The sequence below is a fragment of the Henckelia pumila genome, chromosome 3 (genome assembly GCF_033568475.1).
Source record: "Henckelia pumila isolate YLH828 chromosome 3, ASM3356847v2, whole genome shotgun sequence".
In the NCBI taxonomy this organism is placed as follows: domain Eukaryota; kingdom Viridiplantae; phylum Streptophyta; class Magnoliopsida; order Lamiales; family Gesneriaceae; genus Henckelia; species Henckelia pumila.
Genome location: NC_133122.1, coordinates 87,041,944 through 87,067,724, shown reverse-complemented (window position 1 = coordinate 87,067,724; position 25,781 = coordinate 87,041,944). Strand labels below are relative to the sequence as shown.

Genomic DNA, 25,781 nt, shown 5'->3' with positions numbered 1-25,781 from the left:
ACCTGAATTTATCCAAGGCAAATACCACTGCAAGAAGTTCTTTTTCAGTAGTTGCATAATTCAGTTGGGCGGCTGACAGGGTGATACTGGCGTAGTAAATCACATGAAGTACTTTGTCCCTCTTTTTTCCAAGCACGACTCCCAACGCAGTATCACTGGCGTCACACATTAACTCAAATGACAAATTCCAGTCAAGCGCTACTATCACTGGTGCAGTTGTTAATTTCTGCTTCAAAATCTGAAAAGCCTGCAAGAATTCAGCAGAAAAATTAAAAGGCACCTCTTTTATCAATAAATTAGTGAGGGGTTTAGCAATAGAAGAAAAGTCTTTAATAAATCTCCTATAAAAACCCGCATGCCCAAGAAAACTCCGAATTCCTTTCAAATTCGTGGGAGGTGGAAGTTTTTCAATTAATTCTAATTTTGCGTGGTCCACCTCCACACCTACCTCGGACACCTTATGTCCTAAAACAATGCCCTCTCTCACCATGAAGTGGCATTTTTCCCAATTCAATACAAGATTACTCTCTTCACATCTTTGCAACACTTTTTTTCAAATTGAATAAGCATGCATCAAAAGAAGATCCAACCACAGAAAAATTATCCATAAACACTTCAATAAACTTTTCAACCATATCATGAAAAATAGCAATCATACACCGCTGAAAAGTGGCAGGGGCATTACACAGACCAAACGACATCCGTTTATATGAAAAAGTACCATAAGGACAAGTAAAAGTGGTTTTATGTTGGTCCTCAGGTGCTATAGGAATTGGCATATATCCGGAATAACCGTCCAAAAAACAATAAAACGCATGCCCTGCAAGTCTCTCAACCATCTGATCAATAAAGGGAAGGGGAAAGTGATCCTTACGGGTGACATCATTCAATTTCCTATAATCAATGCAAACCCGCCACCCCGTAATATTTCTAGTAGGGATCAATTCATTATTTGCATTTTCTAGAACAGTCATCCCTCCCTTTTTAGGCACTAATTGAATTGGACTCACCCATTCACTATCAGATATAGGGTAGATAATACATGCATCAAAGAGTTTTATCACCTCCTTTTTCACTACCTCTTGCATAGCCGGGTTGAGTCTCCTCTTTGGTTGATTAGATGTTTTGTGCTCCGCTTCCATCAATATTTTGTGCATGCACATGGTTGGACTAATCCCCTTGATATCGGCCAAGCTCCATCCTATGGCTCTTATGTGTTCTCTAATAACCCGCAACAGTTTTTCCTCCTCACAACATGTCAAAGAAGATGAACAGATTACTGACAGTTTATCATTCTTTAATAAATATAAATGTACGGTCCAAAAAGTCCACTAGCTTAATCACGGTTAATTGATTAAATTATATGATTTAATGCATGTTATTTAGAATGTTTAATTGTTATGTTTAATTATGTGATTAATTTAAATGCCTGAAATTGTAAGCATATGTATGATTTTAAAGTTTTCATGTTGGAATTAATCTTGGGTCGGAGGAACGAGTCTAGCCTTGAAATGAGTTAAGAAAATATTTTAAATTAAGTTTAATGGGATGCAGTGTATTTTTATTTAAGTGGGAGAGTAAAAAATTTTAAAGGATTTTAAGAGTAACTAATGGGCCGTGTTGAAGCCCATTAGTCACAAAAGAAAAGCGTTCAGAATTTATTTCTGAACACTCATTTTGAACGCTCACTTTTCTTTTCTCAAAATCTCTCTCGAACACTGCGATCTTCAGGCTAGGGTTCTTTCACTTCTCAAGGCTCGATCGTTCCGCCGTCCAGGTTATTCCCAATTAGACGATTCAGGCAAGTTTTTACTGATTTTGAAACCCATTCAAGAATATATGTAGTTTGAAGGTAAAACCCTAGGTGTTTGATTGATGATCTATGCATGTTTCTTGAAAATTTTATGAGTATGTTGTTTGATTGTGATACGTGAAGCATTCCTGATGTGTTCGGTTCATGTTTATTGAGTTTTGAAAGATTTGAATGCAATATATCAGATTTTTGGGTAAAAGTAGTTATGAAGGTTTTTAACTCAAAATCTTTGAATGTTTGATGTATTGGTACAAGTTATTTTGAAAATTTGATGTTGTTGAATGGTATTTTTGATGGAAAATCGTCCCTAAGCAGTGTGGTTTTGAAAAAGAGCAGAAAAGATCAGTTTTCGGAAAAAGGAGTCGCAACGGCGCGCGCGCTGCTCCCGCACTTTTGCGAGCAGGCGGCGCGGCCGCGCTGGTTGTGCGCGCGGCCGCGCCGGTGGCAGCGCCATGACGGCGCGGCCGCGCCTCAGGCTCAATTTTCCCACCCCATTTTATGAGTTTTTGAGTCCTAAAAATCATGATTTTGGTATTTTAATTATTTTTAAGAATGTCCATGAAGAAGTTTAAAGTTTTCAGGGTCCGAAACGGACGGAATACCTCACGTGGATCGGTCAAGTTATGTATTGCATGATTGTGTGATTTTCTCATTAAAGCTAATTTCTCATGAAATGTTTTGAAGGAATTTAAACATGTAGCATCACGAGAAATTTTATGAGCATGTTACGAGGTATATGAAAATGATATGATATGGTTTGATAAGATGAATGATATGATACATGAAAAATATTTTGATGAATTATGCGTCTTGTGGTGATTATATGGGGTATGCACTTCGGGATGAGCTCCGAAGCGGCTTTCCAAACATGGCTCACGGGATGGTTATATGGGGTATGCACTTCGGGATGAGCGCCGAAGCGGCTATCCAAAGAATGAAAGTTTACGGGCGTAATGTCATATGCTTGTTGATCAACAGGAAACCATGAATGACTCGTTATGAGGGTTACCACACTACTCATACTTCATCACCTCAAATATTTTTATGTTATGGCTAAATCAAAGTTATGTTTATTGCATGAAAGTTTAAGTTAATGTTTTTCTTTTAAAGTAGAAAATCCTTTTTCTGTCTGTTCTTGCTGAGTCTTTCGACTCACTATACTTGAATGGTGCAGGTAACGATGATGTGGATGCTTATATTGATGATTATGTGACCGGGCATGAAGAAGAGGCCGGGTTCGGTCCAACGGGCAATGCATGAGTGTGAAAGCTTTAGCTTGGGATATTTTTTAAAAACATTTGTTTTATTTTTTTTATTTGATGAGAGGCAAACAAGTTTAATTTTCTTTAGTTGTTGGCCATGTTTGGCAAACATTTTTAGATACTATTTTATTATGTGCAATTTTTATATGCTCCTTTTAATAAAGAAGATGATGCTTTCGCAAAATTTTTATTTTTACAAAATTTAAGTATGTATGTTTGAGTAACGCTTTGATTGTGAAATTGGGACGTTACAGCTTGGTATCAGAGCAGTTCGCTCTGGGTTTGTCGCACACATGCATTCTCGCCATGACCCTATGCTTCGTCTTCATGTTTGTAAGTTTTATGTTATTGATTGTTTAAGATGCATGATAATGTTTTTGATTTATAGTGTATGCCTATTGAGTAGGATGTTATGTTTAAATAACGTAATTAAGCATGTGGACTGTATGGACATCAGGATCATGGCTAACCGTAGGAATCCGAACAATGAGGACAATCAGAACAACCAGTTTTTGGCTGGGTTGGTGACTCTGTTGCAAGAGCAGAGTAGAGCCCAAGGGGAACAGATTCAACAGTTAATCCAAGCACAAGCGGGAGGACGGAACAACAATCAGCCGCTATTAACTAATCCGATCTTTAAACAGTTAAAGGATCTAGGGCCACAGGAGTTCAAAGGAGGGGCTGATCCCCTTGTAGCCGAGGAATGAGTGCAGTCAGTGGAGACTATTTTTGCCTACATGCAGCTCACTGATGCAGACCGTGTAAGGTGTTCCATCTTTATGTTCCGTGATGATGCACGGGTTTGGTGGCAGGGAGCCCGTTCTGCTGTGGATATGACTACGTTGACTTGGAATGGATTCAAAGATGTGTTCTATGGAAAATATTTCACTATCAGCACCAGGACTAGACTTGCTAGAGAATTTTTGGAGCTCTGCCAAGGGAGCATGTCCATTGCCGAGTATGTGAAGAAGTTTGAGAGAGGGAGGTACTTTGTGCCCATGATTTCGGGAAATGTTGCAGAGGAGTTGAAGCATTTCACAGAGGGACTGAATGCCACTATTCGAAGAGATGTCAGATTGAGTAGGGCACAAAGGTACCGAGCAACAGTGGATGAGGCTATGTTGTCAGAAAAAGACAGGAATGATATTATCAAAGAATCGCAAGAGAAGAGGACTAGTTACCAAGGGAGAGAGCAGCAAGGGTTTAGTCAGAAGAGGCCGTATCAAGCTCCAGCTCAAAGGAGAATGCAACAGCAGCAGCGCCAAAACCCCAATCAGGCGCGAACCTCAGGGACAGAATCAACCGAACGCCAATGCTCCAAGGCCGGCGAATGCACCTATCTGTCAGAAGTGTGGGAAATCACACTTCGGTCAATGCATTCTTGTGACCAATACTTGTTTTCTCTGCAAGAGGCCAGTGCATTTTGCCAAAGACTGCCCGCAGTCAAAGGAGCCTGTCAAGGGAAGAGTGTTTGCTATGACTCACGATCAGGTTGACCCAGATTCTGCAATTGTCTCAGGTATGATTTGTATTGCTGGTTTACCTGCATTCATGTTGATAGATACAGGAGCTACGCACTCTTTTATGTCTATTAGTTTTATGATGAAATTGAGGGTCTTGCCGGATGAATCTATTTCGGAATTTTGTGTGTCGTTACCCTCAGGAGAAGAACTGAAAAGTAGTAGTGTGGTAAGAAATTGCAAGGTTCAGATGCAGAGTCTAGTTTTGTGTGCAGATTTTATTGTTTTGATAATCGTGGATTTCGATGCAATTTTTGGGATGGACTGGTTGACTCGACATGAGGTTATTATTGACTGCAAACGGAAAACTGTCTCTGTGAAAGATTAGAACGGGAAATCGTTGGTGTTCCGCACTACGTCTAAGAAGAGCGCACCAGGTATGATTTCTGTAGGAACAGTCTGGAAATTATTGAGTAATGGATGTACAGGATTTCTTGCGAGTCTAATTGGTGATCTGGAGGTACAGCGACCGAAACTTGGGGAAGTGGAGGTAGTGAAAGATTTTCCGGAAGTCTTTCCCGATGATGTTGCGGGATTGCCTCCAGTCAGGAAAGTCGAATTTGGGATAGAATTGTTGCCTGAAACTAAGCCAGCTTCTAAGGCACCATACAGATTGGCACCGACCGAGATGAAAGAATTAAAGGATCAGTTGCAAGAGTTGCTAGATAAGGGGTTCATCAGACCGAGTGTATCGCCTTGGGGTGCACCGGTGTTGTTCGTCAAGAAGAAAGATGGGTCAATGAGATTGTGCATTGACTATAGAGAGCTGAACCGAGTTACAGTGAAGAACAGATATCCCATGCCCAGAATAGACGACTTGTTCGACCAATTGCAAGGGGCAGAGGTGTTCTCAAAAATCGATCTATGATCAGGTTACCATCAACTGAAGGTAAGAGATGCAGATGTGCAGAAGACAGCATTTAGGACTCGCTATGGCCACTACGAGTTCTTTGTAATGCCGTTTGGGTTGACCAATGCACCAGCTGTGTTCATGGATTTGATGAACAGGGTGTTTTAACCTTTCTTGGATCAGTTTGTCATAGTCTGAAAGAGTGGGTGCCCGGTGAGCCAACTTGTGGCTAAGGGCTTTGATGACTCTTTGTATAAACAATCTTTTGTTTAATATAATTTACACTTTTATTAATGGCAATGACTTTATCTTTCTTCATATTGTGATATTGTGATATACTATTGTTTTTTTGATAAAGACCTTGAATATACTATAGTGTATGTAAGATGTGGTAGAACATGGAGATGTCTATCATGAAACACATCTTATAGTCACTGTATATTCTAAACTGTTCCTATTCGATTGAGCCGTCCGATAATAAGGATAAGGATCGCTCGAGTTTGAGACTAGCATTTGCGATGCAGAGTACCACGTTTCATTGGTAAGGAACATAGAGATGTTCGAAGCATGCAAATGGATATTCATACGATGAATGATCGAACTACCCTATCCGGACTTTCCAAGTGGTTATCACTTATCGAGTGGATAAAGTCCGCGGTTTTGGTTGTACACCATTAGTCCTTACTACTTGAAACATCATTGAGACTCTATATGCTAGTACTGTGCTTTGACTCATTTACCGACTCTATTGGGGTCATCAGGTGTCGGGATTGGGTATAGTTACAACACATATAGGAGTCGATGCTTTGTTGTCAAGGATTCACCACATACTTGCGAGTGTGGATATCCTATGCGATCTGAGGAGATATTAGTGTGACGAATCTCTGGCCAGAGTACATGATGTGTTTTAAGAAATGGTTTCTTAGTAACACATGCGATGTCACTATTTGATCTTCAAGATGTATTGCATAGTTATCGAATCTCGAACGACTCTCGATTTACCAATGGTTGTTGATTCGATCGGGATATATGGATGAAGGGACCGTAATGTACGCTAACCAAAATCTATTGGTTCTTGCAGGCACTATCAGTGATACCTAGGGAATCATGGGGCGATGTTGCTAGGCACTCTTACCATGATTCGATGGGCAAGTCGGAAATTGTTGTTCCGAGTCACAAGGAGTTGTGAGCCCACGGCTAGCTGTATCCCTGAACCATTGAGGGTCACACAGAGTAATGGATTTTTAATTCCCGTTGAGATAGTTAAATTTAAAGAGTTAAATTTAATGAACAAAAAAGTTGGACTTCTTATTTAAGATTAGAGGAGTAAGATTTCCTAAAATGACATAGGGTTGGGCATTTTTGGAAACCACTGAATTCGGATTCAGAAAAATTTATCTTGACTTTAAAAGGTGCAGAAATGGTTTCTGTACACATTGGTGAAATCGGTTTATCAATCGGAGTCATGATGAATTTTATATTAATTTCTGAACATGCGGGCTTTGTTTGTCGGGCTTGAACTTATGACTAATGGGCCCTAAGCTGTTAGCGGCCTACATTATAAATAAGTTATTGCAGTACAGAAATAAGACACAACAGGTCACAAATTTTCGAAAACCCTAAGTATTTTCTCTAACAGTGGCCGCCCCCTCCCCTCTGCTCAGGAAAATCCAGCCTGTGAATTTTGAATTACAGTCTGGTTTAACGGATCAAATTCGTTAATTCTCTTCGTAGAAACTTCTGATAGATTTTCTAGTGCAATGTATCAGAGGGATTAATTATCCGTTCGTGGACCTGATTGAAGAACAGTTCGTCCATCAGTTCCAGGGATATACAACAAGAGCAGAGCAATCTGTTGGTGTCCATAATCTCGCTTCGAGATTGGAGGTAAAAATTTATAATTGTTATTTAATTTTTACACACACAATTTAATCGTAAAAGTTTTGATACCCATGATGGAATCGTTCCATATAAAATTTTTAAACTTCCGCTGCACCGGGTATCAATTCTGATTGATCTGATCGCCGCGTTTTCCAACAGTGGTATCAGAGCCAGGTTGCTCAGATCAAGCGATTAAATTAATCGATTGTACAAAAAAAATTTTAAGCCTCGGTTTTTGAAACAAAATAAATATTTTAAAAAATAAAAAAAAAATTTCGGTTAAAACCCGGGCAGCGATTGGATCGCTGCCCAGGGGGGGCAGCCGGGCTGCCCGGCCCGAGCCCTTTGGGGCGCGGGCAGCCCGGGAGTGTCCCGGGCGGCCCGCGGAAAAATTAATTTTTTAATTTTAAATTAAATTTTAATATGTTAAAATTCTATTTTTGGTCCGATCGAAAATTGTTTTTGATTGGTCCACGAGGCGTTGGATCGAATTGTTCGAGTTCGAAAATTTTAAAATTGATTTTTGGATAAATTTGAATTTTTGGAAAATTTAAATATTTTATCCGTTAAATTGAATTTTGAAATTAATTACTTTTGGTACAATTGATGATAAGATATGATCTTATAGATATATTGAGTAAAATATGATTTTATGTATAAAATTGGATTTTATAGATAAAATATGATTTTATTTGATAAAAAGATAAAATATGATTTTGTATGTAAAATAAGATTTTACATATGGAATATGACTTTATCCTTTTAAATTTAAATTGCCATTGCATGTTATCCAATAAATTAATTTTGAATTAAATGTTATTGGATAAGGATGATCGATTGCCATGACCAATTTTGTAGGTGTATGTTAGGAATTTACATTTGTTTTTATTGTTGTTGGATTTATTAATGGGCCTGATTTATGGCCCAATATGAATTGTCATATGTAATAAAAGTGGGCTTTGTTTATGGCCCGTTCCCACCCCTTAAAAATGTATCCCCTACTTGTCATTGTTATTTATTGTAAATACATTAGATTTAGTGGGAGATGAAGATTTGAAGACGGAGGTGGGCCCAGCAGACAATAAAGACAGAAGAAATGTAAATTGGAAGCACAATGTAATAGGATTGCATTGCATACTGCATATAACCTAGGATTGGACTAAGACTCGTGATTGGCAACCACGGGTCGATTAGAAATGGAATCGATCATCCTATATAATATGTGATATTATTGTTGTATGCATGTTTTAGACAAAATTGTGTGAATCCGACAAGCATACAAAATTTTAAAAATGATGAGACAAATTTTCAAAAATAAAATCCCTCATTTTAAATATGATTTAAAATTGATATCAAGATAAATAAAGGAAATTTAAATTTGTTTAAATGTTCTTACCTTCCATCAACGATCAATGTATGAGATGCTACCCGCGGATATGGTCCGGCTCATATTATTGGGGGGGCCCGTTCGTCGGAAAGCTGTACATTGGATCGACACATGTTGTAAGTTGGGTGGAACTCCCATGGGATCGGCTCATATTATTGGGGGATCCACATGGCGACCGTCCATCACAACTTAATATTGATGGGTCATCTTGACATGTCACAATAAACGGCGTCATATTATTGGGCCCTTATTGGACATGAGGTAAAAACGTGGAGGTTGCTTTGGAAGCAATTGGGCTCTACCTTTTGAAAATTAAGGTTGGCTGATATTATTCGGGACCATAGTTTGTCAATTGGACTCCATGTTCTCACTAAGAAAAACAGTTTCCCGTTTTCATTAGAGGGTAGTGAAATCGTTAAAATAGTGGGAGTGAGATTCATAAAATAAATTTCGCCTATTTTATGTCTTAGTAAATTGTAAGAGTGGGTGCCCAGTGAGCCAACTGTTTGGCTATGGGCTTTGATGACTCTTTGTATAAACAATCTTTTGTTTAATATTATTTACACTTTTATGGCAATGACTTTATATTACTTCATATTGTTATATTGTGATATACTATTGTTGTTTTGATAAAGACCTTGAATATACTATAGTGTATGTAAGATGTGGTAGAACATGGAGATGTCTATCATGAAATACATCTTATAGTCACTGTATATTCTAAAACCGTTCCTAGTCGATTGAGCCGTCCGATAATAAGGATAAGGATCGCTCGAGTTTGAGACTAGCATTTGCGATGCGGAGTACCACGTTTCATTGGTAGGGAACATGGAGATGTTCGAAGCATGCAAATGGATATTCATAGGATGAATAATCGAACTACCCTATCCGGACTTTCCAAGTGGTTATCACTTATCGAGTGGATAAAGTCCGCGGTTTTGGTTGTACACCATTAGTCCTTACGACTTGAAACATCATGGAGACTCTATATGCTAGTGCTGTGCTTTGACTCGTTTACCGACTCTATGGGGGTCATCAGGTGTCGAGATTGGGTACAGTTACGACACATATAGGAGTCAATGCATTGTTGTCAAGGATTCACCACATACTTGCGAGTGTGGATATCCTATGCGATCTGAGGAGATATTAGTGTGATAAATCTCTGGCCAGAGTAATTGATGTGATTTAAGAAATGGTTTCTTAGTAGCACATGCGATGTCACTAATTTGATCTTCAAGATGTATTGCATAGTTATCGAATCTTGAGCGACTCTCGATATACCAATGGTTGTTGATTCGATCGGGATATATGGATGAAGGGACCGTACTGTACGTTAACCAAAATCTACTGGTTCTTGTAGGCACTATCAGTGATACCTAGGGAATCATGGGGCGATGTTGCTAGGCGCTTTACCATGATTCGTTGGGCAAGTCGGAAAGTGTTGTTCCGAGTCACAAGGAGTTGTGAGCCCACGGCTAGCTGTATCCCTGAACCATTGAGGGTCACACAGTGTAATGGAGTTTTAATCCCCGTTGAGATAGTTAAATTTAAAGAGTTAAATTTAATGAACTAAGGAGTTGGACTTCTTAAATAAGAGTAAGGGAGTAGGATTTCCTAAAATGACATAGGGATGGACATTTTTGGAAACCACTGAATTCGGATTCAGGAAAATTTATTTTGACTTTAAAACGTGCAGAAATGGTTTCTGTGCACATTGGTGAAATCGTTTCATCAATCGGAGTCACGATGAATTTTATATTAATTTCTGAACGAGTGGGCTTTGCTTGTCGGGCCCCAGCTTATGAATAATGGGCCCTAAGGTGTTAGTGGCCTGCATTATAAATAAGTTATTTCAGTACAAAAATTAGACAGAACAGGTCATAATTTTGAGACAGGATTTTCGAAACCCTAGCCCCTCTCAAAAACGTTTTCGGCCGCCTCTCCCTCCCTCTGCCCGAGAAAATTCCGGTCTGTGATTTTGAATCGCAGTAAGGAATAACGAATCAAATTCGTGTATTCTCTTCGCAGAAAACTTCTGATAGATTTTCTAGTGCAATCTATCAGAGGGATTAAACCTCTGTTCGTGGACCTGATTGAAGGCGTTCATCGGTTCCAGGGAGAGACAACAAGAGCAGAATTGTTCTGTTGGTGTCCATTAATCTCGTTGCGAGATTTGAGGTAAAATTTAATAATTGTTATTTGAATTTTACACACACAGTAATTCAATCGATGAACGGTTGATACCCACACCATGGAAACGTTCCATGATAAAAATTTTAAACTTCCGCTGCACCGGGTATCAATCGTGATTGGTCTGGGAACTCGCCAGTTTTCCAACAATGGTATCAAAGCCAGGTTGCTCAGATCAAACGATTAAATTAATCAATTGTACAAAATTTTTGAATCTCGGTTTTTGGAAAACAAAATAAATATTTTTAAATAAAAAATTTTTTTCGGGGCAAAACCCGGGCAGCGATTGGATCGCTGCCCGGTGGGGCAGCAATTGTTGCTGCCCCGGGCGGCGCACGGCGCCGCCCAAAGGGGGCGCACGGCGCCGCCCAAGGCGGCGACCGTCGCCGCCCAGGGCGGCGCACGGTGCCGCCCAGGGCAGCGCTGGGCGCTGCGCAGGGCAGCGCTCGGCGCTGCCCAGGGGCGGCGCTCGGCGCTGCGCAGGGCGGCGCCGAGGGCAGCGCACGGCGCCGCCCAGGGGCGGCGCCAGGCGCTGCCCTAAGGGGGCAGCCGGGCTGCCCCCGGCCCGCGCCCCGGGTGCGGGCCGGCCCGGGAGTGTCCCGGGCGGCCCGCGGGAAAAAATTATATTTTTTATTTAAAAATTAATTTTAATATTTAAAATTTTATTTTTGGTCCGGTCAAAAATTGTTTTTGATTGGTTCACGAGATTTCGGATCGAATTCTTCGAGTCCGTAAATTTTAAAATTGATTTTGGATAAATTTGAATTTTTGGAAAATTTTAATATTTTATCCGTAAATTGAATTTTGAAATCAATTATTTTGGTACAATTGATGATAAGATATGATCTTATGATATATTAAGTAAAATATGATTTTATTTGTAAAATTGGATTTTATAGATAAAATATGATTTTATTTGATATAGAGATAAAATATGATTTTATATGTGAAATGAGATTTTATATATAAAATATGATTTTATCTTGTTTAAATTTGAATTGCCACAGCATGTTATCCAATAAATTAATTTTGAATTAAATGTTATTGGATAAGGATGATCGATTGCCATGACCAATTTTGTAGGTGTATGTTAGGGATTTACATTTTGTCTTTATTATTGTTGGTTTTATTAATGGGCCTGGTTTATGGCCTGATATGAATGTCATATGTAATAAAAGTGGGCTTGGTTTATAGCCCGTTCCCACCCCCTAAAAATGTATCCCCTACTTGTCATTGTTATTTATTGTAAATACATTAGATTTAGTGGGAGATCAAGATTTGAAGATGGTGGGCCCAGCAGACAATGAAGACTGAAGAAATGTAAATTGGAAGCATATGTAATAGGATTGCATTTGCATACTGCATATTACCTAGGATTGGACTAAGACCCGTGATTGGCAACCACGGGTCAATTAGAAATGGAATCGATCATCCTATATAATATGTGATATTATGATTGTATGCATGTTTAGACATAAATTGCGTGAATCCGGCAATGCATGCAATAAATTAAATATGATGAGACAAATATTTTTATAATTAAAAATCCCTCATTTTAAATATGATTTAAAATTTATATCAAGATAAATAAAGGAAATTTAAATATTGTTTAAATGTTCCTACCTTCCATCAACGGTCAATGTATGTGATGCTACCCGCGGATACGGTCCGGCTCATATTATTGGGGGGGCCCGTCCGTCGGAAAGCTGTACATTGGATCGACAAATGTTGTAAGTTGGGTGGAACTCCCATGGGATCGGCTCATATTATTGGGGGATCCACATGGCGACCGTCCATCACAACTTAATATTGATGGGTCATCTTGACATGTCACTTTAAACGGCGTCATATTATTGGGCCCTTATTGGACATGAGGTAAATACATGGGGGTTGCTTTGGAAGCAATTGGGCTCTACCTTTTGAGAATTATGGTTGGCTGATATTATTCGGGACCATAAGTTTGTCAATTGGACTCCATGTTCTCACTAAGGAAAAAGTTTCCCGTTTTCACTAGAGGGTGGTGAAATCGTTAAAATAGTGGGAGTGAGATTCATAAAATTAAATTCGCCTATTTTATGTCTTAGTAAATTGTTAAACAATCATTGATATATGTCTGTTTTCCTTTTCAGTATTTCATACAATGAATTCGCGAAATCCTTTATTCTCGATCCTCGAACAAAACAAGCTGACTGGCACCAACTATACGGAATGGTTCCGGAAGTTGAAGATTGTCTTAACTTCGGAGAAAATGCTCTACGTGTTAGAGAAAGCACCTCCGAAGGAAGCACCAGCTGACATAAGTCCGGAGGAATTGGCCAAACTTGATGCATGGTGTGACCATGACATCAAGACCAAATGCTATATGCAAGCCTCGATGTCTGATGAACTCCAGAGGCGATTTGAGGACACGGTGAATGCTGCTGACATTCATACGCAACTCAAGGAACTTTTTGGGGCTCAGTCGAGGGCTGAAAGGTTCTCTACTGTTAAGGAGTTGATGACGTGCCGCATGCGTGAAGGGACTTCGGTCCGTGATCATGGGGTACGAGTGATTTGGCTCATACAGAAGTTAGCGACCCTTGATTTGGTGTTGGAGCATGAACTCAATGTGGACTTGCTGCTTCTATCTCTTCCTTCTTCATTTGATGGATTCGTGATAAATTTTAATATGAACAAGATAGAGGCCACCCTTGAAGAGATGGTCAATATGCTCGTTACATATGAATCCACACTTAAGAAGGATAAGCCAGCTTTCTTGGTGGGCTCCTCATCTTCTGCTAAGAAGGGGCCAAGTATGAAGGGCAAGAAACGTTCTGCCCCACCCAAGAAAGTGGAACACGAGAAGAAGCAAAAGACAAAGGCTTCAAACAATGGAAAATCCAAGGATGTTTGCCATTACTGCAAGAAGCCGGGTCATTGGAAGCGCAACTGCAAGGAGTATCTTGAGCAGTTGGGAACTGCAAAGGGTATGTTCTATATCGAAATAAACATGTCACTTAATACAACTTCTTGGGTATTGGATACCGGATGTGGATCTCACATTTGCAATGATTTGCAGGTGATGACAAGAAGTCGCAGGCTTAGAATGGGTGAGACCCAGCTGAGGCTCGGGAATGGTTCCAGAGTTGAAGCTACGGCCATTGGAGATGTTTGTTTGATTTTGCAGAATGGTTTTAAATTATTGTTGAGAGATGTTTTATTTGTGCCAGATTTAATTAAAAACATTATTTCTATTTCTATGCTTGATAGAGATGGTTATTCTTGTAATTTTGTGAATGGGATTTGCAATATTTACAAGAATGAATGTTTAATTGGAAATGGACAACTTGAAAACGATCTATACAATTTAAAACTAAAAGACGTTCCAATTAATTATTTTGATAAACCGGCTACAACAAACAAAAGGAAAATCGATAGTCAAAACCCGGCAAACCTTTGGCACGCTAGGCTAGGTCATATTTCCTCAAAGAGGATGAACAAGCTAGTGGGAGAGGGCATGTTTGATATGTCTGATATTAACTCTCTACCTACTTGTGAATCCTGCCTAAAAGGAAAAATGACTAAATCTCCTTTTAAGGGGAAACCTGAGCGTAGTCAGAATCTGTTGGATTTGATCCATACAGATGTTTGTGGTCCATTTAGAGTAGGGACTCAACATGGCCACACCTACTTCATTACCTTTACTGATGATTATTCAAGGTATGGGTATTTATATTTAATGAAATATAAGTCTGAAGCATTTGAAAAGTTCAAAGAGTTCAAGGCTGAAGTAGAAAACAAGCTAGGTAAAAGTATTAAGGCACTTCGATCGGATCGAGGTGGAGAATACTTGAGTACCGAGTTTTTGGACTATCTGAAAGAGAATGGGATTCTCTCTCAGTGGACTCCTCCTATGACACCACAGCTTAATGGTGTATCGGAACGTCGTAATCGAACTTTGTTGGACATGGTTCGATCTATGATGAGCTTCACTGAGCTTCCACCTTCGTTTTGGGGCTATGCGCTTGAAACGGCGGTATTGTTGTTGAACAACGTCCACACTAAAGCAGTGGACAAAACACCATACGAGTTATGGAATGGCAAAGCTCCTAAGTATTCGTACTTGAGGATTTGGGGATGTCCTGCTTACGTGAAGCGGACAGTGGGAGATAAGTTGGATAGTCGATCCAGCTTATGTTATTTTGTAGGGTATCCGAAGAATTCAATCGGATATTATTTCTATTATCCTGCTGAAACAAAGGTGTTTGTTTCTAGGAATGCCACCTTCTTGGAGAAGGAGTTCTTATTGGATAAGAAAGGCGAGATGATGGAACTCGAAGAAGTTCGAGAAGAACCCGAAATACAAAATAACGATCCTACACCTCAGGAACCATTGCTGGACACGCCTGAACCTAGAAGATCCGAGAGGACTTCTAGACCTCCTATTCGATATGGTCTTCTTCTTGAAGGGGATCAAGATGAACCCGACATTGGATGTGATCCAAGAAACTTCAAGGAAGCAATTTCTGATGCGGATTCGAATTTATGGCTTGAAGCTATGCAGTCAGAATTGGATTCGATGCATACAAACCAAGTTTGGTCTTTGGTAGATCCTCCCGATGGAATTGTTCCAATAGGGTGTAAATGGATCTACAAAAGAAAGCTTGGGCCTGATGGTAAGGTATTGACCTACAAGGCGCGATTGGTGGCGAAAGGTTATACTCAAAGGCAAGGAGTTGACTATGATGAAACCTTTTCACCAGTTGCTATGTTCAAGTCCATAAGAATCCTTATTGCCATAGCTGCATGGTATGACTATGAGATATGGCAAATGGATGTGAAGACTGCTTTTCTTAATGGAGACATTAAGGAAGAAATCTATATGAAGCAGCCTGAGGGGTTCACATCCATGGGAAGCGAGCATAAGGTATGCAAGCTTCAGAGATCAATTTATGGTCTAAAACAAGCATCAAGAAGTTGGAACCAGAAATTTGATGAAACAATTAAAGATTTTGGTTTCATCAAGAACCCGGAGGAACCTTGCGTGTACAAGAAAGTAGTTAAGGATGCGGTGACATTCTTAGTACTTTATGTTGATGACATCCTACTCATTGGGAATGATGTAGGGATGTTGCAGTCAACGAAGATATGGTTATCAGGTAGATTTTCGATGAAGGATTTGGGTGAGGCATCCTACATTCTAGGGATACAGATCTATAGAGATAGATCTAAGAGAATGATAGGACTCACTCAATCAACCTACATCGACACCATATTGAAACGGTTTTCAATGGATGGGTCCAAGAGAGGACATCTACCCATGTGTCATGGAGTTTCTCTATCCAAGTCTATGTGTCCCAAGACGGATGAAGAGATAGAGAAAATGACACATGTACCATATGCGTCAGCCATAGGTAGTATCATGTATGGGATGATATCTACCAGACCGGATGTAGCATTTGCTCTGAGTGTCACGAGCAGATATCAAGCTAATCCCGGTCAAATGCATTGGAAAGCCGTGAAGGACATTCTTAAGTACTTACGAAGGACTAAGAATATGTTCATGGTATATGGAGGAAGAGAACTAAAATTGGAAGGCTATACCGACTCTAGCTTCCAAAGTGACATGGATGACTCGAAGTCAACCTCTGGATTTGTGTTCATGCTCAATGGCGGTGCTGTCTCTTGGAAGAGTTCCAAGCAGGACACCACAGCGGATTCTACCACTGAGGCAGAATACATTGCAGCATCAGCTGCTGCTAAAGAGGCCGTTTGGATGAGGAATTTCGTCCAAGAGTTGGGCGTCATTCCTGAAGTTGTTGGTCCAGTCCCGGTGTACTGTGACAACACGGGTGTCGTTGCTCAGGCAAAGGAACCAAGGTCTCATCAAAGATCCAAACACGTACTGAGGAAATACCACATCATCCGGGAGAATGTGGAAAGAGGAGACATCACTGTCGAAAGAGTTGCCTCTGCAGACAATATCGCTGATCCACTTACTAAGCCCTTGCCAGGACCATTATTTGACAAACATCGCGAAACAATGGGTCTACATAGTATGATTAGTTGGCTATAGGGCAAGTGGGAGATTGAAAGAGTGGGTGCCCGGTGAGCCAACTTGTGGCTAAGGGCTTTGATGACTCTTTGTATAAACAATCTTTTGTTTAATATAATTTACACTTTTATTAATGGCAATGACTTTATCTTTCTTCATATTGTGATATTGTGATATACTATTGTTGTTTTGATAAAGAACTTGAATATACTATAGTGTATGTAAGATGTGGTAGAACATGGAGATGTCTATCATGAAACACATCTTATAGTCACTGTATATTCTAAACTGTTCCTAGTCGATTGAGCCATCCGATAATAAGGATAAGGATCGCTCGAGTTTGAGACTAGCATTTGCGATGCAGAGTACCACGTTTCATTGGTAAGGAACATAGAGATGTTCGAAGCATGCAAATGGATATTCATACGATGAATGATCGAACTACCCTATCCGGACTTTCCAAGTGGTTATCACTTATCGAGTGGATAAAGTCCGCGGTTTTGGTTGTACACCATTAGTCCTTACTACTTGAAACATCATTGAGACTCTATATGCTAGTACTGTGATTTGACTCGTTTACCGACTCTATTGGGGTCATCAGGTGTCGGGATTGGGTACAGTTACAACACATATAGGAGTCGATGCTTTGTTGTCAAGGATTCACCACATACTTGCGAGTGTGGATATCCTATGCGATCTGAGGAGATATTAGTGTGACGAATCTCTGGCCAGAGTACATGATGTGTTTTAAGAAATGGTTTCTTAGTAACACATGCGATGTCACTATTTGATCTTCAAGATGTATTGCATAGTAATCGAATCTCGAACGACTCTCGATTTACCAATGGTTGTTGATTTGATCGGGATATATGGATGAAGGGACCGTAATGTACGCTAACCAAAATCTATTGGTTCTTGCAGGCACTATCAGTGATACCTAGGGAATCATGGGGCGATGTTGCTAGGCGCTCTTACCATGATTCGATGGGCAAGTCGGAAATTGTTGTTCTGAGTCACAAGGAGTTGTGAGCCCACGGCTAGCTGTATCCCTGAACCATTGAGGGTCACACAGAGTAATGAATTTTTAATCCCCGTTGAGATAGTTAAATTTAAAGAGTTAAATTTAATGAACAAAGAAGTTGGACTTCTTATTTAAGAGTAGAGGAGTAAGATTTCCTAAAATGACATAGGTATGGGCATTTTTGGAAACCACTGAATTCGGATTCAGAAAAATTTATCTTGACTTTAAAAGGTGCAAAAATGGTTTCTGTACACATTGGTGAAATCGGTTTATCAATCGGAGTCATGATGAATTTTATATTAATTTCTGAAAATGCGGGCTTTGCTTGTCGGGCTTGAACTTATGACTAATGGGCCCTAAGCTGTTAGCGGCCTACATTATAAATAAGTTATTGCAGTACAGAAATAAGACACAACAGGTCACAAATTTTCGAAAACCCTAAGTATTTTCTCTAACAGTGGCCGCCCCCTCCCCTCTGCTCAGGAAAATCCAGCCTGTGAATTTTGAATTACATTCTGGTTTAACGGATCAAATTCATTAATTCTCTTCGTAGAAACTTCTGATAGATTTTCTAGTGCAATCTATCAGAGGGATTAATTATCCGTTCGTGGACCTGATTGAAGAATAGTTCGTCCATCAGTTCCAGGGATATACAACAAGAGCAGAGCAATCTGTTGGTGTCCATAATCTCGCTTCGAGATTGGAGGTAAAAATTTATAATTGTTATTTAATTTTTACACACACAATTTAATCGTAAAAGTTTTGATACCCATGATGGAATCGTTCCATATAAAATTTTTAAACTTCCGCTGCACCGGGTATCAATTCTGATTGATCTGATCGCCGCGTTTTCCAACATAGTCTTCATAGATGACATATTGATCTATTCTCGCAGTAGGGAGGAACATCGTCAGCACTTGACTACAGTGTTGCAGATTTTGAAAGAAAAGCAGTTGTATGCTAAATTCAGTAAGTGTGAATTTTGGCTGGAGCTGATTTCATTTTTGGGTCATATAGTTTCAGCTAAAGGGATTAAGGTCGATCCGTCTAAGGTGGAAGCGGTTCGGAATTGGGTTGCTCCGAAGAATGTTACAGAAATACGAAGTTTCTTGGGTTTAGCAGGCTACTACAGGAGATTTATTCAATACTTCTCTAAGATAGCTCTACCACTGACTTCCTTAACTCGAAAAGGTGTGAAGTTTGTGTGGTCAGATCAATGTGAGAAGAGCTTTGCCGAATTGAAAGAAAGACTGATGTCAGCGCCAGTGCTAGCAATTCCCGAAGGCACGGGTCATTTTGTGGTTTATACCAATGCTTCTAAGAGTGGATTAGGAGCTGTTTTGATGCAGGATAATAAAGTAATAGCATATGCATCTCGAAAGCTGAAGGTTCATGAGAGGAACTACCCGACTCATGATCTTGAATTGGCGGCAGTGGTTTTTGATTTGAAGCTTTGGAGACACTAATTGTACAGCAAAAGGTGTCAGATTGTCACTGATCACAAAAGACTAAAATATTTCTTCACTCAGAAGGAGTTGAATATGAGGCAGAGGCGATGGTTGGAATTGGTGAAGGACTACGACTGTGACATTAGCTATCATCCGGGTAAGGCTAATGTTGTAGCAGATTCATTGAGTCGCAAGTCTGCGACATTGAACCAATTGACAGTCCAGCAGGAATTGATTGCTGAAATTGAACGGATGAGGTTGGAGGTATTCGAACCAATGGAGGTATGCACTCTAGCATCCTTAACAGTAGTACCTAGTTTGCTTCAGAGAATTCGTGCAGGCCAAGCTTCTGATGAACAGTTGACGTTGTGGAGGAACATAGATGAAGCTAAGGGTGGTACATTGTACACTGTCAAAGATGGAATTGTTCATCACCGGACTCACTGAGAGTTGAAGTGATGACTGAAGCCCATACTGTTCCGTATTCCATTCATCCAAGAAGTACGGAAATGTATAAGGATCTGCAATCCTTATATTGGTGGCCAGGAATGAAGAGGGATGTTGTTAAATTTGTGAATGAATTTTTGACTTGCCAGCAGGTGAAGATCGAGCATCAGAGACCGGCAGGACTCCTGAAACCATTGCCAATACCCACATGGAAGTGGGAAGATGTCACCATGGATTTTGTGGTAGGATTGACAGTTTCAACGCGAAGGATGAACTCGATTTGGGTGATAGTTGACAGGTTAACTAAGTCAGCTCACTTTATTTCAGTCAGGAATAACTTCTCAATGAATCAGTATGCAGAGTTGTACATTCGAGAAATTTTCAGATTTCATGGAGTACCAGCGAGGATAGTATCTGACAGAGACCCTAAATTCACTTCAAACTTTTGCGGAAGTTTACATAGAGGATTGGGAACAAAGCTAGCTTTCAGTACAACTTTCCACCCTCAGACAGATGGTCAGTCAGAACGAGTGATCCAAATACTCGAAGACATGTTGAGAGCTTGTATGATCGACTTTGGAGGTAATTGGGAATCGAAATTGCCTTTAGTGGAGTTACTTACAACAATAGTTATCAAGCAACTATTGGCATGGCTCATTATGAGGCGTTGTATGGGAGAAGGTGTAGAAATCCCCTACACTGGGATGAATTTGGAGAGAGAGCTATTTTGGGTCCGAAAATAGTGACCCAAATAGTAGATGTGATAGCCAAGATCAGAGACAGAATGTTGACAGCTCAAAGTCGACAGAAAAGTTACGCCGACCAGCGACATAGAGATTTGGAGTTTGAAGTAGGTGACCATGTATTTTTAAAGGTGTCACCATGGAAAGGTATTATGAGATTCGGGAAAAAGGGTAAATTAAGTCCAAAATATATAGGACCTTTTGAGATCCTAGAAAAGGTTGGGGCTCGAGCTTACCGAGTGGCACTACCACCCAACTTGGAAGGTGTTCACAATGTCTTCCATATCTCCATGCTAAGGAAGAATGTGGCAAATCCTTCTCATGTTATCCGCCATGAGCCAGTGGATTGGACGCCAGACTTGTCCTATGAGGAGATGCATGTTCAAATCTTAGACAGACAAGTTCGTAGGTTGAGAAACAGAGAGATTCCAATGGTGAAAGTCTTATGGAGCAACCAGTTGGTTGAGGAAGCTACCTGGGAAACCGAGCAGGATATGCGAGCACGCTATCCTGAACTGTTTGGTAAGTCGAATTTTGAGGACGAAATTCATTTAAGGAGGGTAGAGTTGTAAGGTCCAAAAAGTTCACTAGCTTAATCATGGTTAATTGATTAAATTATATGATTTAATGCATTTTATTTATAATGTTTAATTGTTATGTTTAATTATGTGATTAATTTAAATGCCTGAAATTGTAAGCATATGTATGATTTTAAAGTTTTCATGTTGAAATTAATCTTGGGTCACAGGAACGAGTCTAGCCTTGAAACGAGTTAAGAAAATATTTTAAATTAAGTTTAATGGGATGCAGTGTATTTTTATTTAAGTGGGAGAGTAAATAATTTTAAAGGATTTTAAGAGTAACTAATGGGCTGTGTTGAAGCCCATTAGTCACAAAAGAAAAACGTTCAGAATTTATTTCTGAACACTCATTTTGAACGCTCACTTTTCTTTTCTCAAAATCTCTCTCGAACACTGCGATCTTCAGGCTAGGGTTCTTCCACTTCTCAAGGCTCGATCGTTCTTCCCTCCAGGTTAATCCCAATCAGACGATTTAGGCAAGTTTTTACTGATTTTGAAACCCATTCAAGAATATATGTAGTTTGAAGGTAAAACCCTAGGTGTTTGATTGATGATCTATGCATGTTTCTTGAAAATTTTATGAGTATATTGCTTGATTGTGTACGTGAAGCATTCCTGATGTGTTCGGTTCATGTTTATTGAGTTTTGAAAGATTTGAATGCAATATATCAGATTTTTGGGTAAAAGTAGTTATGAAGGTTTTTGACTCAAAATCTTTGAATGTTTGATGTATTGGTACAAGTTATTTTGAAATTTTAATGTTATTGAATGGTATTTTTGATGGAAAATCGTCCCTAAGCAGTGTGGTTTTGAAAAAGAGCAGAAAAGATCAGTTTTTGGAAAAAGAAGTCGCGACGGCGCGCCCGCGCCTGAGTCACGCATGTCTGCGCACAGGAGGCACGCCCGCGCTGCCAAGCAGCGCGCCCGCACTTTTGCGAGGTGCGGCGCGCCCGCGCTGGTTGTGCGTGCGGCCGCGCCGGTGGCAGCGTAATGATAACAGTGCGGGCGCGCCTCATGCTCGATTTTCCCACCACATTTTATGAGTTTTTGAGTCCTAAAAATCATGATTTTGGTATTTTAATTATTTTTAAGAATGTCCATGAAGAAGTTTAAAGTTTTCAAGGTCCGAAACGGACGGAATGCCTCACGTGGATCGGTCAAGTTATGTATTGCATGATTATGTGATTTTCTCATAAAAGCTAATTTCTCATGAAATGTTTTGAAGGAATTTAAACATGTAGTATCACGAGAAATTTTATGAGCATGTTACGAGGTTTATGAAAATGATATGATATGATTTGATAAGATGAATGATATGATACATGAAAAATATTTTGATGAATTATGCGTCTTGTGGTGATTATATGGGGTATGAACTTCGGGATGAGCTCCGAAGCAGCTATCCAAACATGGCTCATGGGATGGTTATATGGGGTATGCACTTTGGGATGAGCGCCGAAGCGGCTATCCAAAGAATGAAAGTTTACGGGCGTAATGTCATATTCTTGTTGATCAACAGGAAACCATGAATGGCTCGTTATGACGGTTACCACACTACTCATACTTCATCACCTCAAATATTTTTATGTTATGGCTACATCAAAGTTATGTTTATTGCATGAAAGTTTAAGTTAATGTTTTTCTTTTAAAGTAGAAAATCCTTTTTATGCCTGTTCTTACTGAGTCTTTCGACTCACTATACTTGAATGGTGCAGGTAACGATGATGTGGATGCTTATATTGATGATTATGTGACCGGGCATGAAGAAGAGGCCGGGGTCGGTCCAACGGGCAATGCATGAGTGTGAAAGCTTTAGCTTGGGAAATGTTTTAAAAACATTTGTTTTATTTTTTTTTATTTGATGAGAGGCAAACAAGTTTAATTTTTTTTAGTTGTTGGCCATTTTTGGCAAAGATTTTTAGATACTATTTTATTATGTGCAATTTTTATATGCTCCTTTTAATAAAGAAGATGATGCTTCCGCAAAATTTTTATTTTTACCAAATTTAAGTATTTATGTTTGAGTAACGTTTCGATTGTGAAATTGAAACGTTACAATAAATATTTCAAGTGAGTAGGGAATGGTTTAAGTTCAAGAGTGGGGCGCTCTTCGGTGGATGGCTTCAGTGGTTTTGGAGTATGGTTAAGCTCCCCCATCTTGGTATTGATGAGTCTGTCAAATGGCAGACTCCAATCCAGATATCGTGCCACTTCATGAACTTCCTTGCTGACATGCTCCTCATCAGTTGTTCCTGTCAGACATATTTCTAAAGGATCCACAGACAACTGTTCCTGCAGAGAACACTCAACCAAATCATCAGTAATATCAATTCTGAAACAATCAGAATTGTCTGCAGGATATCGAAGTCCATGAAAAACATTAAATATCACTTTCTCATCATTCATACGCAAAATCAACTCTCCCTTTATGCACATCAATAAACGCATTTTCAGTGGCTAAAAACGGTCTACCCAAAATAAGAGGTATCTCACGATCCTCTTCCATATCAAGCACAACAAAGTCCACTGGAAATATAAACTTATCTACCTTAACCAACACATCTTCCACAATCCCCCTTGGATATTTTATGGATCTATCAGCTAATTGCAGGGAGATAGTGGTTGGCTTAACCTCACTAATTCCTAGCTTTTCAAAACATGAATAAGGCATAAGATTAATTCTTGCACCTAAGTCACATAAAGCCTTGTTAAAAAATGAATTTCCAATGGTGCATGGAATTGAAAAGCTACCGGGATCCTTAAGTTTCGGAGGAAGTTTATTTTGTAAAATGGCAGAACATTCCTCCGATAACTTCATAGTTTCAAAATCCACTAGTTTTCTTTTGTTAGACAAAATCTCTTTCAAAAATTTTGCATAACTGGGCATTTGAGCCAAAGCATCTGCAAATGGAATATTGATATGATGCTTTTTGAAAATCTCTAGAAATTTTGCAAATTGATTATCCAATTGCAGTTGCTTTGCTCTTTAGGGGAAGGGGAGTTTACTCAAATCAATATGATCATTAATAATGGGGTTATAAGACTTACCTTTCTTTCCTGTAGGCGTCGAGTCTGCCTGCTTGCTTGCTTCCTCTAGCCCTTGTTCCTTGAGTGACTCACTTGCTTCCTCATCCTCAGTATTCTTTTCTGCAGTCTCTGCTTGCGATCTAGTCACCGCCAGAATAGCATTGACATCCTTGGGATTCCTCTCATTATTACTAGGCAACGATCCTGCTGGCCTAGTTGACAGCTGTGTTGCTATCTGGCTCATCTGTGTTTCTAACTTCTGCAACATTGCCTTCTGATTCTGTAGACGGGTCTCAGTACCAGCTACATATTTCATCATGATTTCTTCAAAAGATGGCTTCTTCTCTACTGGCTTTGATGTGTTGGTTGTAGGATCTGCATCTTTCCATGAGAAGTTCGGATGATTCTTCCAGCCCGGATTATAGGTATTGATGTAGGGATTGTACGGCTGTCTCCCTTGGTTTCCCATAATATTCGCCGCATCAACCTCAAATACTTGTTTTTCCTCGGGCTGTTGAACTTGTACTTGATTGGTTGGAGCTGTTTGCATAACTGCCATCTGATGAGTAAGAGCGTCAATTTTTGCATTCAGTGCTGTCAGTGCATCGACTTCAAGTACTCCAGCCTTTTTCTCCTTATTAACATTTGGCCATCCAATGTTGCTTTCAGCCATATTTCCAATGATTTCCCATGCTACTGTCGGTGTCTTCCTGAATAGGCTTCCGTTAGCAGCAGCAACCAACATGGATCGAACAGATTGATCCGCCCCATTGTAGAAGGTCTGAGTCTGCTGGCTCTGAGTAAGATTATGTTGAGGACACATCCTCAACATCTTTTTGAATCGGGTCCAAGACGCATGTAGAGATTCATCTTCCTTCTGCCTTAATGAGATGATGTCAGAAAATAGTTTTGCCATCTTTGTTGGAGGAAAATACTTGTTCAGAAAAGTCTGAACAAGTTGATCCCATGTAGTAATTGAACCAGAAGGCAAATCATCTAGCCACTCAACAGCTTCGCCTTGTAGAGAGAATGGGAATAACCGCAGTTGCACTGCATCAGATGTTACCCCATTAACTTTGAACGTGTCGCAGATCGACAGAAAATGCTCTAGATGAGCATAGGGGTCCTCCACAGATGTACCCCCAAATCTTGCTTGCAGTTGGATTAGCTGAATAGTATAGGGTTTCAGCTCAAAATTGTTTGCCTCAATAGCAGGGCGAACTATGCTAGATCCATAACCTTCAACTGGCGGCCTAATCAGATCCCAAACAATACGGTTGTCCGCCATCTCTACTTTTGATTCAGATTCTTACTCTAATTCAAGATTGATAGATTTCTTGGATTTTCGGATCCTGCTAAGCATGTGTTTGATCTCTAAATCAAGTGGTAATAATTCCCGAAATCGAATGCTATGCATGCACAACAAAAGGTACCTGAAAATCACCAAGAAATTATAGTCAAAATTTAAGAAAATAAATAATGTCTAATCTCAAGCGAAATAAAAATTCTGATATCAAACAGTCCCTGGCAATGGCGCCAAAAACTTGACCGCTAAAATCGGTATGATAAAAATCAAC

At 39.8% G+C, this 25,781-nt stretch overlaps 2 protein-coding genes across 2 annotated transcripts; both read left to right on the top strand.

Moving 5' to 3' along the window:
- The first annotated feature begins 3,812 nt into the window (after positions 1-3,812).
- On the top strand, positions 3,813-4,923 carry LOC140889154 (uncharacterized). The gene is made up of 3 exons (XM_073296862.1): positions 3,813-4,424; positions 4,486-4,594; positions 4,637-4,923. The coding sequence occupies exons 1-3, from the start codon at positions 3,813-3,815 to the stop codon at positions 4,921-4,923; spliced, it is 1,008 nt and encodes a 335-aa protein (XP_073152963.1).
- Positions 4,924-4,974: 51 nt separating this feature from the next.
- On the top strand, positions 4,975-21,905 carry LOC140889153 (uncharacterized). The gene is made up of 7 exons (XM_073296861.1): positions 4,975-5,283; positions 5,358-5,484; positions 18,976-19,394; positions 19,569-19,832; positions 20,006-20,151; positions 20,535-21,118; positions 21,850-21,905. Exons 1-7 carry the CDS (start codon positions 4,975-4,977, stop codon positions 21,903-21,905), a joined length of 1,905 nt encoding a protein of 634 aa, XP_073152962.1.
- Positions 21,906-25,781: the final 3,876 nt, after the last annotated feature.

Bases quoted from the DNA above. Each gene is read 5' to 3' on its own strand.
- LOC140889154 (XM_073296862.1), top strand. From the start codon at position 3,813: ATGCAGCTCACTGATGCAGACCGTGTAAGGTGTTCCATCTTTATGTTC. The intron at 4,425-4,485 runs GTGTGGGAAATC...TTTCTCTGCAAG, and splicing joins AATGCACCTATCTGTCAGAA to AGGCCAGTGCATTTTGCCAA. The intron at 4,595-4,636 runs GTATGATTTGTA...TCATGTTGATAG, and splicing joins AGATTCTGCAATTGTCTCAG to ATACAGGAGCTACGCACTCT.
- LOC140889153 (XM_073296861.1), top strand. From the start codon at position 4,975: ATGATTTCTGTAGGAACAGTCTGGAAATTATTGAGTAATGGATGTACA. The intron at 20,152-20,534 runs GTTAACTAAGTC...GTATGGGAGAAG, and splicing joins ATTTGGGTGATAGTTGACAG to GTGTAGAAATCCCCTACACT. The intron at 21,119-21,849 runs GTAAGTCGAATT...GCAATATATCAG, and splicing joins ACGCTATCCTGAACTGTTTG to ATTTTTGGGTAAAAGTAGTT.